At 50.8% G+C, this 12,500-nt stretch overlaps 3 protein-coding genes across 4 annotated transcripts in view; 2 read left to right on the top strand and 1 right to left on the bottom strand.

The window, feature by feature from the left end:
• LOC126574013 (peptidyl-alpha-hydroxyglycine alpha-amidating lyase 1) overlaps positions 1–1,606 on the top strand; it is a 2,434-nt gene extending 828 nt beyond the window's left edge. The window contains exons 4-5 of the mRNA XM_050233931.1: positions 65–305; positions 376–1,606. Coding sequence (XP_050089888.1) covers positions 65–305; positions 376–1,432 — 1,298 coding nt within the window. The 3' untranslated portion in view covers positions 1,433–1,606. The remainder of the gene's footprint in view (positions 1–64; positions 306–375) is intronic.
• On the bottom strand, positions 1,592–3,201 carry LOC126574014 (methyltransferase-like protein 25B). 2 transcript variants are annotated; one of them, XM_050233932.1, is made up of 4 exons: positions 3,105–3,201; positions 2,588–3,048; positions 1,767–2,524; positions 1,592–1,700 (listed from the first exon to the last, which is right to left on the bottom strand). In XM_050233932.1, exons 1-4 carry the CDS (start codon positions 3,186–3,188, stop codon positions 1,624–1,626), a joined length of 1,380 nt encoding a protein of 459 aa, XP_050089889.1. In that variant the 5' UTR covers positions 3,189–3,201; the 3' UTR covers positions 1,592–1,623. The 2 variants fall into 2 exon arrangements, with proteins under 2 accessions (XP_050089889.1, XP_050089890.1); XM_050233933.1 differs by having other exon boundaries at positions 2,588–3,035; positions 3,105–3,163.
• A 336-nt stretch (positions 3,202–3,537) lies between these two features.
• LOC126574011 (myocyte-specific enhancer factor 2) overlaps positions 3,538–12,500 on the top strand; it is a 37,617-nt gene continuing 28,654 nt past the window's right edge. Inside the window, exon 1 of the mRNA XM_050233916.1 lies at positions 3,538–4,469. The gene's annotated coding sequence lies outside the window, so the exon portion shown is untranslated. The remainder of the gene's footprint in view (positions 4,470–12,500) is intronic.

Here is a 12,500-nt window from a genome sequence, read left to right on the forward strand (position 1 = left end):
ATCACGTCGCTAGTGCGACACCTAAAGAGTTCCTAATTGCAATCTCCGTTTCATTTTTCTTTAGAGTTCACCTACGTTTCCAGCTGGCCTATAGTGGATCGTAAGCTGGGATCCGTCTCAGCTGTGGCCATTAACGGGGACGGCAATGTGGTAATTTTGCACAGAGGATCACACGTTTGGAATATTGCGACGTTCGATGTGAAGAACAACTATCTAAACGCAACAGGAGGTCCCATCGCCGAACGGACCGTACTAACGTTCGATCATAGCAGCGGCAAGTTACTGAACGAGTGGGGAGAAGATTTGTAAGATAGTTTACAAACAAAGTACCGGAACCTGTTCATTCATCTTCGATTCCTCTCGGCCTCTCCACAGGTTCTATATGCCCCACGGACTGACGATCGATCATGAGCAAAACTACTGGATCACGGATGTGGCTCTGCATCAGGTGTTAAAGTTTAACGTGAATCAGTCAACGAAAGCACCCGTGCTGACGCTGGGACAACGGTTTGAACCCGGGAATGATTTCTCCCATTTCTGCAAACCTACATCGGTGGCCGTACTACCTAGTGGAGAGTTTTTCGTCGCCGATGGCTACTGTAACGGACGAGTTATCAAGTATACGGCGGAAGGAGTACCGATACTGTCCTGGGGGCGCAATTCGTTCATTTTGACCCGTACCTTCAATCTGCCCCCTGGACCAGTTCCGACTAGTTTCTTCGCTATACCACATGCTCTTACTTTAGTCCCTAAGCAGGATTTAGTTTGTGTGGCCGACCGGGAGCAGGGTCGTGTTCAGTGTTTCCACACAGCGAACGGTACCTTTCATTCACAGTTCAGTAGCGATGAGATCGGAACACGGTTGTTCAGCGTAAAGTACATCGAGTACGATGGATCGGACCTTCTGTACATCATTAATGGGCCGCAATTCACCATCGATTCTAAACCGATAGTGGGATTCATCTTCGAAATGCTTGCCAACCGTGTAGTGGGACATTTTCGCCCAGAGAATGCTCTGCATGCGTTCAGCAATCCACACGAGCTTGCCGTATCGGACGATGGAGCGGAGGTGTATGTCGCAGAATTGAATCCTCAAATGGTGCACAAATTCCGGAGAGTCACGCGCCATACTGAAGATGTTCGGTCTTCAACCGTGCTCAAGCAACCTCCTGAAGAGCTTCCAACAGCTGCCCCAAAGAAAATGGAGGATGCTGTACAGATGAGGCCGATAAATATGAAGGATAGTAGTGATAGTCGTGCTCTTACGATTGGCACAATTGAAATATTTTCCATCGTCAGCACTTTACTCGCAACTGCGTTCCTAGTACTGTTGATGTCTCGCATATTTTGCTTCCGTCCTAGTACTGGTGCGTCGGATCGAACCGATCAGTTCACTCTGGTGGGCTTGCAGGACCGAGACGACGATATCTAGACGTTTAACATTCCAGCACACTGCAATATCAACAACTGATCTGTGATCTCAACAGACCGTAAGAGGGCCTTATAACTTATTGATCATTCCTTCCAACGCGAGAGATATTTTATAAAGCAAAACGTCCGTTTATATTTAAATATACAATGCTGGAAGCACGAAATAATACCACAATGGTTGATAAGAGAACTTCATTTAAAGGCAGTAATGGCGTGATTCCGTGGAGATTCTACCGGGTCGAACATGACATCGATTCTAGCGTTGCAACCTGGCGATGGAAAGAGAAACAAGATAATGACCACATGAGGTACACGGGGTGGACCAATTCTCTCACCTCTTTCGTGTAGAAACAGCAGTCGATCGTACAGGATCAACGTTTCAACCAGCGGAGCAAACATAAGCCGCAGCGTGTAGAACTTTACAACATCCTCCCAGCGTTCCAAGCGTCGCTGCGTTTCGTAGGAATGCAATTCTTCGGAGGGAATTGAAATATCCATTCCCTCAACAGCTCGACGTGAGTATTCTTCGAACGAGACCTCGGCTGCTTTTATGCCTCCTCTAAGCCCTGAGTGTTTCAATTCTGGCTTCAACCGTACGATGATGCATTCGATGGCAGCCCGGTAAGCGTGGACCTTAAGCTCTTCGTAGTCCTCCTGGAGCTTACAGCTGTACTGTTCTATCGCATGGCATGCAATTTCTCTTGCCTGATAGCTTAGCAAAAGGCCGCTGGATCGACAAAACTCGCTCAGAGGAAACCCGTAATTATTTGCCGCATGCTGGTCGGGCAATGCCAAGCAGGACAATTTCATATAGCAGCAGCAGACAAGCTTTACGAAACGACACTCCCTGCAGGCGAGGAATAGTCGAAGCAACGATGGTGCCAAGTCCCCGCAAGGATGTAAACCAATCAACCCGAATTGAAATTCATCTTTACTGGAAGAATTCAGTGCTCGGTTCAACATTTGAACGAACCCTTGCGGATCAATTTGCTCCAAATTAACTCGCTCATGAAGATGGACCGGCATCACCAGGGTATCTCTCAGGGCAGGATCCCTTTTGGTCAATTTTTGACCCAATTCCGCATCTTTTCGTCTAAAATAGAGATTGAAAGGTCGTTACTATTGCTCGGTATGTCGTCGAGGGCAAGAGTTGTACCTTGCAGTTTGAACAAACGATTCGTTTTGTTCGAGGCAGCATACTTGATAGCCAAATCCTAACCCTAGAGCTCTGGCGAGATTACCTTGCCCCGAGCCAATGTCCACTAGTGTGCAGTGGTCCTGTGGTGGTTCTTCGTTCAAACAGCTAGCTGCAAACTGGACAATTTCATGGCGCTTTTTATGTTTGACTGATTTTTGGAAGAGCCCCGCATGACGATGAAATGTGCTGTTGACCCACCGCTTATCCAAAGTGCTCCCCTTGCACTCCCGGTGTTCCCTCGGGAGGGCCAGTCGATGGAACAGAGACCGGAGCGCTAAGATCGCCAAGGGCCAGACTGTGGTTTCGGTTTGCCGGCGATCGAAGCGGAGCAAACCGTGCAGCTGCTGGACGGAAATGATCTCCATACAAGCGCGCCAACTCGTGGGCAGCCTTTGAAAGTGATCCTCTTCATAGAAATCCTACAATCGAAACCCATTGGTGAACTTTTGATGCGCTAGGACTAGCTCTTACTTACCACTATGTAGGCGTCTATCAGCCATTGGTATTCGCGAAGGACCAGGCCGATTTCGCTGATCTTTTGTACCAGATCATCTTGCATTTTTGTGTGGCGATTTGTTTGTTTACAATTTGCAACAGGCGGCTCGGCTGTTAGAACACCCCCTGGATCCTGGAGTTTTAGCTAATCAGGCGCAATATGCTCTCAAAATGTTCTCCAGCACAACGGCAAAGTAATCTATATTTCAAGGACACGAGTCATAACGAAAATTATAGGAAAACATCGGAAAAACAGAGGAAAATTGCAGCGGAAAGGCTGCTAGAGCGTGGAAACTGGCCGCATAAACGGGCGCACAAAATCGCTCCTGCAGTAGTTCACCAATTCACGCAGAAGGTTACATTATGTTGCAGAAGTTCTTCTTTTCGTTTGTTGTCGTTTCGCACGTTGTTTTGTGAATAACCCACACGCATCTCGCTCGCCCAGAAATGACTAAAAATCCCAACCGTGGAGCCGCCGTGTCCGGGTCGTGAGCGAGTTTGGTCCGTTTGCGTAAGCCAAGGGTGCTGAGTGAGAGAAACGAAGTGGGTGTGGGGTGGTGCGCGGAATCACGATCCCCGCGGTGATCAACATCTTGCGAGCGAGATAAAGCGAACCAGTGGAGGGAAGGATAGAAAGAGCGAGCCATAGCTGTGCAAGGTGGATCGTGCGCGGAGCGGAAATCGCGAACGAGCTTCTTAGAACGGTTCTGACGCAAAAATCGATCCTCACGAGACGAGCGAACACGGTCGCGAGAGCGGGGCTCCGCTAACAACACCGGAATCATAATTTGCGGTCCACGAAAGAACGGGGGTGGTGGTCCTGGTGCGGGCGTCAGCTGATCATCCGTGAATTCCGTGACGATAGTTCCAGAAGAGTGACCTGCTCCAGAGCTGAACATAACAACAGCACGGCGAAGGAGGCTGGTTTCCTTTCGTGGAAGATGCTGCGTTGTGGATGCTGACGGTGTTGCTGGAACGGTCAAAGTGTTTGAGTAAAGTGGCCAACGGGCAAACGCACGATTTCACGGGACGGGAGTATCGTGACCGATGGTGAGGCTGTGGCGCGTCTCCCAAGGAAGGAAACCGCTGGTGATAATAGTGATAGCGAGTGGCGCACGAGTCGCAAAGAAAAAAAAGTGATAGTGGCGCGAGCGGGAAAGGGTAGACCGCCGGCGAAACGTTCAAATTGATAGGCAACCCCAGGGTGGGTGCTTTGACCGCTGGCAGCGTCTTCGTTGTCGACGTCGTCAAGCCGAGGTGCGGAGGCGATGCATGCCGAGAAGGATACCGGAAGGTGAGCTACAGCGAAAACGATCCTGCGAGCCAGCAATCCCGCAGGCCACTGGTAAGTAGGCCCTGCCAGTTGATCTGGCCAATTGATTTTCTGCCGAGAGAACACGTTTCGATCTCTTCAACATCGTGGCACTTCCAGCGCGCAGGTCCGACTGCTGCAATCACTAGCGAATGGGTGTAGGAGTGTTTTCGAATTAATGACTTGCCATCTCCTTTCGCCAGTCCATGGGAATTGGATCATCCCGTGGCCAGGCCAAAACATTGCGGGTCTCTAGCGCCTATCCGAGTGGGATGGGAGAAGGCACATAAATATTCATAAAAACTTCCTTAATTCCGTACACAAATTCCAAACCAAATGGATCGAAGTGGCCGATAAAAATTTGCATACTTGTTGCTTCTCCAATCGCGCCGTCGCATCTCTCTCTCTCTCGCACTTTCATAGAGCACCAGGCGATGCTTTCGCTTTTCCACCATTTTCCACACCAACACCAGCGCCAGAAATGTGCGCCTTGCACACGTTCTCGTGGCGTTCTCGTACCGCGATGCCAACTCGACGGATACACGAACGAACGGGAATCGGGAACCGCCGGGATTCGTCACTTGCTGCGCCTTCCCCGTCACCATAGTGAGCATGTTTCAAGGACGCGGTCCGCCGTCGTACCATTCGCCCACACCGAGCCTACTAAGCAACCAGCCTTTTTCCTTTCCCTGGGGGGCTATTTTTCTCCCGCGGGCGGGGGCAAGGAAAAGCGAAGATCTTGGTCTCGTTGTTATTGTTATTCCTGGTGGAGCAGGGGATGGGATGGATGTGCGTCGTCATGGGGCCATAGTGTGAAGCCTTACGAGTTGGCCAACGAGGAGCCAAACGGGTGTGTTAGAGGCCAAACTAATTTACTCCTCTATTCACCACATCTCCCCGTCTCCGTTCGTGTCCTCGCGGCACTTCATGCGGGAGGAAAATTGTACATTTTAGGGACATTTCCATTCGTCCAACAATCCAGTTATGCTACTAAGACTGATGCTGTTCTTGTAGTCTTGTAGAGAAATTCATCTCTCACCTGCTCTCCAACACGAGTCAATGTCACGGACCAGTTGTGGAGTTCGATTGATCCAGGCACTTGCTCACTGCAGGACAGGTTTCCCTCTGCCCAGTCCACGAGCCCTGAAAGCGGGAGCCCTTTGTAAGAGGCTTTTGCTTCATCACCAGCACGGCATTATGTGTTCCGCAGGTTCACTCCATCCGTCCATCGATCTTTTCGGGATGTTCTAGCCGCAAGAGCTGGCCTCGGAGCTCATTACATCGCGTGCGTAAGACCAACGAACGCTGCGGGTGCTGGCCGGCTGGCTGGCTGGCTGGCTGGCTGGCTTGGAATGTGCGATCTCGGCCTCTCCCATTCTACCGCCGGCTAATGATCGATGATGGATAGTAGGACGAGGATAAAATCCATTCTGGCGCTGGCGCCCATTACGGCTTCCCAGCCACGGGAACAGCGCAGTGTAATGGTGCAGAAAAGTGCAAAATCACGAGCCCGCAAGGAATGGGGGAGGAATGGGTAGCAGAATGGGCCTCTTTCGAATATGATCGAGAACGCAGCGAGCGCAGCATATAACGTTGACCTCTCTCCCTCTGCGTATGCTCTGTGGTGGTGGTGCGCGAGATAAGGCCTCACCCGCCGTTGGGGCTGCTCCTCCGGTCTAGTGGCCGGTTTAACTTGTTGTTCGTCACAAAGCGACCAATCCGTATCTTGCGTCTTTCTTCTTCGTTTTTATCTCCTCCCTTTGCTTCTCTCTTTCTCTCGGTCGCTTTGCTGCTCACCATCGCTCCCGTTTCCTCGTGTAAGCGACCGATTTTGTCTGGAGTGAAGAGGGAGAATGTTAATCATGGGCAACGGTTTCCCTATGCTCGATCTTGATGCTCAATCGCTGGCTGGCTGGACAATTTTATGTTGCTCCAGAAGTGGCAGGTTACGCGTGTCGCCTCGCATGTACCAGCAGCTTACTTTCGACGCCCTCCACAAATCATGTTCTCCTTGGAGCCAAGCCAAGTCCGGTACTGGCACACAGACCACAGTTTGAGTTTCATTCTCGAATCTCACAGATTGTTTAACACGTTATCAAACTCTCTAAGCCAAAAACCTGCACTAAGAAATCCTGAACAAGCATTAAGAAATTCCAAGAACTACATAAATAAGCACAAAGTTGAGAGAATTTAAATGAGATCGACTGATCGTCGTGCCCTTGATGATAGCGAATATATCCTTGAAGCGCGATGGGCGATTCGGAGGAGTCGATAGGTTTTTGGGGATGGAAATTTTTGGAAATTGACGCCAAATGGCGAAACATGGCAGAACAGGTCACAGCACCAGCAGCAGCACCGGCACGACCGGGTGAAGAAGTTGGTCGATCGGTCGGAAAGGTGTACCTTTCCATTTCGTCCCTGAAACTGTGCGGAATGTTGAACGCTTGCGGTGGTGTGTCGTACGATGACTTCGTTACGAAACGGATGGCGAGTGCCGAGACCTGGTGCGACCTTTCTTTCGTCAGGTTGTTTTAACGGCGAAGAAAGATGGTTCCCCCCCCCGCCCGGGGGCCACAGACTAGCTTTTTCGGCGATAATCGTCGATTGCGTCTGGCAGACGAACCTGCTGCGCAAAGTTAATGATGCCCTGTCGAAGACACTGACCTCCTCGCCACATGGGAAGATATGTGGTGCCGGATGGTGTCGGATAATGCGTGCCGAAAGCCCTCAAATTCGAGGCGCAAAATTCGCGAAAAACCAGTCACCCGGCGAGCTCACTTTCACATCCTTTCCAATTTTCTGCTGATCAGTATTCGGTCCTGGATCTGTTATTCGGTGTCCGGGACAGGCTCAGCGTCAGCGAGAGAAGGGCCTTTTTGGGATAGAAGTAAAAGTGAAATCAACGTTCTGATCTGGTATCGAAAGTTTGGAACACGTTACTGTGTATAAAGCATCGTGTAATCCATTGTGCCTCAAGTGTCCACTGCTGGTATGCATCTCCGTGTGATCTTCGACTCCTGCAACGACTCGGTTCAGCGTTTGTCAGCCGGTAAAGTGACGCTCTCGGCGTTACGAACCTGTTCAATCATCATCTCAAGTGGCTCTTCTGGTCTCGTTTGTCCAATTTCATGCTTTGCGCCGACCTTGCCGTGAGCTGCGTGCGTTGGAGTGGGGCCAACGGGTGTTTCACTCTGACGGCGCACCGATGGCTCATGCTCGACATTTTCGCGGGTAATCATTTATGCTTGGCAAAATATTATTTCAAACTATTTGAGAATACAACTGCGAGGTGCGAGGTGAGCTACACATGGGAAGCCAAGCAAACGCCGCACGGTCGCTGATTGAGTTAGGGGTTGAGGAGAGTGAGCTTCGCTTCGAAAGAAGGAAGTATCGGTCAACGGCGCGATCCGTGATGTGCGAGAAAAGGAGAGATCCAGCAGCGATCGTGCGCGAATAATCGAGAGAGAGAGAGAGAGAGGGACAGCGAAGAGTACTATGACATCATTGATTCGTTTATAAGATCACGAGCACCTATACAGACAGCGCTGCCGACGCCGCGGCAGTGATTGTCCAGCCACCGTCCAGCGCTACCACTACGGAGATCAAGTAGCACAACCCAGTGCAGACAGGTTCTGTCTGGTGTCTGATCAGTGGTCATGGACCACTCTGTCGATCGCTCGCATCCAAGTTTCAATGATCTTTGGATCGCTGTACCTTCTAGCACAGGAGGGAGTCCTTACATTCACCGGACAGCGCGTCAACGATCATCAATGAAAACGGAAGCAAATGCGTCTAGCGTCTAAACATTGTTGAACCTGCCCAACATCACAACGCACTGCGCCGCGTGTTTATTGACAAAAAAGAACATAAAACACTAACACAGTCGTTCGGGAGTGCCTGTGGTTGGTGTTGGTGTCCATCTTGTAAGAAGTCGCGAGTGAGCGAGCGAAAGACGACGATCGCGCGTGCTGCTGCAAACTCTTTATCATGGTTCACGCGCGCGTCCATATCAATCCACTCTTCTTCTCCAGCCAGCCAGGCAGCTCGAGTCGACGAATCACGTCATCGTGTGATGCGAGAGTGTGAACGTCACCCGAACGGCGTTCCCCAGCATCCACCACCCCCCTCTCTGGTCATTGTGGCGTTTGGTCATTAGTTTGCGCGATGATTGCAGCACCGCTCGCATCACCTTCATGTTTGCGGTTTCGATGTTTTTCTCCGACATCACATTCCAGTACGTTCTGTTCGGCGCACGGTGGCGCCCACTGGTTTCGGATTTCGGGGTCTTCTTTTTCCACACTCCAAAAAAAGTCTCCACCGATCGTAGATCGCGACCTTCCGGTGACATTTTGCGCTCGCACGGTCGGTCCCGCAGTGTTTGATGATAACACAGGTGCCACGACGCTGTTCGATGCTGATTGTGGAGTCCGAGAACAGGTTCCACACACGCGGAACGGACGACCTCTGACACCACCACGTCCATCTGCTTTGGTGGAAATTCGATAAAAAAAACCTGGTAACGAACCGGTGGCCTCACGTTTCACGTTCTCGTTCTAAACCTTTTTGAACGCTTTTCGAAATGAGATGCCGACGGTTTAAGTAATGGAAGAGACCGCAACCACGTGCAACTTTGTGCGAAAGTAAATACCTTTTAAAGCGTTTAAAACCTGACGAGCGAAGGCTATTAAACCTAGGAGGTAATTTGTGACCGTCCGATAGCAGATACGACAGCTCAGGACTCCGTTAGTTTGTTTGGTATTCTAAAGTGTTGAAACAAATTTAGTAGAAAACGGATTCCATCACTCCTACGGCCAGTAATCAATAAATCTTCTCCGCTCACAGGAACTTCTCGGTAATTTGTTGTGGATCAGGACGATTAAAAAGTCGTTTGTTGCGTGTGCCTGGTCGTCGTAGTACCTTTTGGGCAACGTCAAGAAGCAGCTCATTGTGTAATTCACTAATTGGCAGTCGTGCTAGGGCAACAGCTCGTTCCCAGCAGCGAGAATCCCACGGCGGGGCCACGGCACTCCTCAAGGTCATTAACGACTTCAACTAGGCACCGGCGTTAGATGGATTCGGCATCTTATTGGTTTCCTGGAATTGCTCCGGGTGTTGTTTGCGTTTGCGTTTGCGTTCGATGGTCCCAGGATTAAGGACCAAACCAACCACGGTTGTCAGGCCACCAGTCCGACCGAAATCGGAGGCAGGGATCACAAATCGTCTTGCCGAACCATTTATTCGGTTGTGCCCATCGAAATGAATTAGCATCCACCTCTAGGCCGGTCTGTACCTGTTTGATGCTGCGGAGGGGCGAGGAAGCACTTCACAGGAACTGGGAGATGCTTCGGAGAAATGTATTTCTAGCCCTGTTGGCTGGTAAGTGGAGCCTCCCACGGGGACTGTTTATTTGGCATCGGGTTACATCTCGTTGAAGGTCGAGGAATCCTTGGATGACAATCGGATTGTCCGCGGCTACGATGGAGAGGTGTGGTGCATTGGAAAACCCCAAACCATCCCTCCACCACCCAGCCATCCCGCAAAAGCATCAGCTGGAAATGCCGGAGCCCTTGAACCTTGAAGTCTCAGTCAATGGATTTCCTGTTGAGTGCCTTTGGGGTTTTGGGGGTGCCACGGTCACCAGGGGGAGTGAGTGGACACTGGAGCGGCCAGCGGTGGCCTATCGATGCATGCTAGCACGCTTATCTAATACCATGCCCTCCCAGTCCGGAGGCTTATCATGATCATGATGGAAGCAGCCAGAATATTGGTGATTTCCGTTACGCGCCGACCTGACTTATCTTGACGATGGGGTTGATGGAGCGGCGGTGCCGCCGCCGCCGTACGGAACCGCCAAGCCAACAGAATAAATAAATAATAAATAATTCATTGCTTAAACCACACAGTTCGATTATCCTGGACAATACCGTGGCGTGGCGTGGCTTGCGTGATTCCGAAGGGCTAAAGAAAGGTGACATCTGCTGCTACTGCTTCACCATCCGCTGGACAGTGGCCGGATTGTTGTGTAAATTCGGTTGTCCAACGCGAGCTGTACACCGTCAGGCCATGCCACGGAACTTCCGTTGCGTCGGGATCGAAACTGGAATGAATCGGATATGGTTAAGGCATCCCGAGGGGTGAGGCGAAAGCGTCAAGCCATCGCAAAGAAGCGGCCGGCCGCCGCCGCCGCCGTATCTTATCGCGTAAACAAGCCAACCGTTTTGCGCCCTTTGCAACCCGTCTTTCGCGCGACCAAGATGCCCCCGGACGGTCGGTTGTGGTTGTATTTGTTTATGGGCGCGTTTTACGCGATCCGCCAGCGGCACATCTCTCGCTCGCTTGTGAGCGTTCCACACATGAGGCGTTCAATTTCAAATTGGCCCCAACCGCGAGAGCGAGAGGGTGATAAAGGGGTAGCTGTGATGTCTATGTTGTGAGGGGTGGTGAAGGGGTGACCAAAAAACATGGAACAAATCAAAATGTTTACTTCTCGGCGTGCTCAACGCTATGTACTCCGCGCTCCCCGTTGGTTCATGTTGTGTCGTGCAACATTGTCATTTTCGATGTCCTCCATGGCATGGCAGAGCATCGGGATGAATAACTTATGTAGCATTTTGGAGGCAGGTGGGGGGCCAGGAGGTGTTGGCGTGTTCGATTCGACGATAGCGGAGCGGACAGCTGCGCCGATGGGTTTGGTGTTCGTACCGCCACTGCCGCTGTATTCCCTCGAGCGGCTTCGGTGGCGTAATTTGATTTTAGTCCTAGGGATGGATGGGCCTTTCCTTTTTATTAACTTTATTGCTTATTCCTGGGGCTGGTGAAACTGTGATCCGCGAAATGGAAACCCTCCATCGACGGGATAGCCCATCAATCTCGTATTCCTGGCGCACTCACTCGCTCTCTTTCTCTCTCAAACATGATTCCGAAAAGTTGTCTCAACTGTTGGTAGATTGGTAGAGGGCTAATGAGAGAGATGAACCGGCAGTTTGAGGGACGAACCGGGCCTCCATTGCGTCGTCGCGTTCTTTACCCCCTGCCCGCCACGTGTGCCCCCTGCGTTTCGGTAATTGAACTTTGACGCAAGTCCTTGCCGGTGTGCTTTTGCTCATTGAAAATTTATCTGGGAAAACATCCTCCTGACGTCACCCGCGCGCACAACAAAAACAACCAACCAACCCGGCTGTATTCTGACGCTGGCGCGCTGAGTGCTTTCGGGTTCGCATTTCTCGCGATATTCCTCGCTTCTTCGGTCACGGTGGGCGATTGTCGGTGCATGAACCAGCGTGGTGATTCCGTGGACCCGTGGAAAAACAACAATAATCAGCGAAAAATCCGATGAAAATCTCATCAGGCAAATATTGCTGATCAAGCGGCAATCGCTGGATTTTCTTGCTATCTCTCTCTGTTTTGTGCTTGAATGGATTTTGTGCTCTGTTGGTTTTAAGATAATTATTCAGATAATGTTTCGTGGTTCTTTGGCGTATGTGTCTGGCTCAACAGCATTCTAATATCATCTTAGACGGATGGATTTTTTCCGGAAAACCCAATCCACAGAGTGGGAGAAGAGGAGCGCTGAAAAGGGTGGCTGGAAGCAAATATGCTAGGTCCAAATCATTTCTCTAATCAATCCTCGTACCGGGCGCGCCAGGAAGGGGCAGACAAAACCACCGCCACAACTGAAGTTCGTTGATGAAAGCTCCGGGGTTGCTATGGGAAACGCATCGCCGTCGACTGCTCGTTGTTGAGTGGCAGCTCGACAGCTTTTTAACATTTTTGAACACGGATTGTACTTTGCTTTGAAGGTTTTTTGTTGTTGTTTCATTTCTGTTCTTCCTTTTTGAATTTTTTGGGTGGTGGAGTGGGGGTACCATTACCGCCAGGGGGTGAAGCCGTCACCAGCAGACGACACCAAACGGTTCTCTGGTTCCAGGCGCGTTGCGACAACATTGAACCATTTTATATTATCGAAGGTAAAAATAATTTCATCTCGTGGTCGTCTCGCGTTCCTCGGCATGCCACTGGAGGCCCGCGTTGTCCCGGACAACCCGGACCGGAGAGTACAGTGCG

The sequence above is a fragment of the Anopheles aquasalis genome, chromosome 3 (assembly GCF_943734665.1).
Source record: "Anopheles aquasalis chromosome 3, idAnoAquaMG_Q_19, whole genome shotgun sequence".
Taxonomy (NCBI): domain Eukaryota; kingdom Metazoa; phylum Arthropoda; class Insecta; order Diptera; family Culicidae; genus Anopheles; species Anopheles aquasalis.

Excerpts from the sequence above, each read along its gene's own strand:
- LOC126574014 (XM_050233932.1), bottom strand. The coding sequence starts at position 3,188 with ATGCAAGATGATCTGGTACAAAAGATCAGCGAAATCGGCCTGGTCCTT. Across the intron at positions 2,525-2,587 it reads TCGTTTGTTCAAACTGCAAG|ACGAAAAGATGCGGAATTGG; the intron begins GTACAACTCTTG and ends TCTCTATTTTAG. Across the intron at positions 1,701-1,766 it reads GCTGTTTCTACACGAAAGAG|GTTGCAACGCTAGAATCGAT; the intron begins GTGAGAGAATTG and ends TTCCATCGCCAG.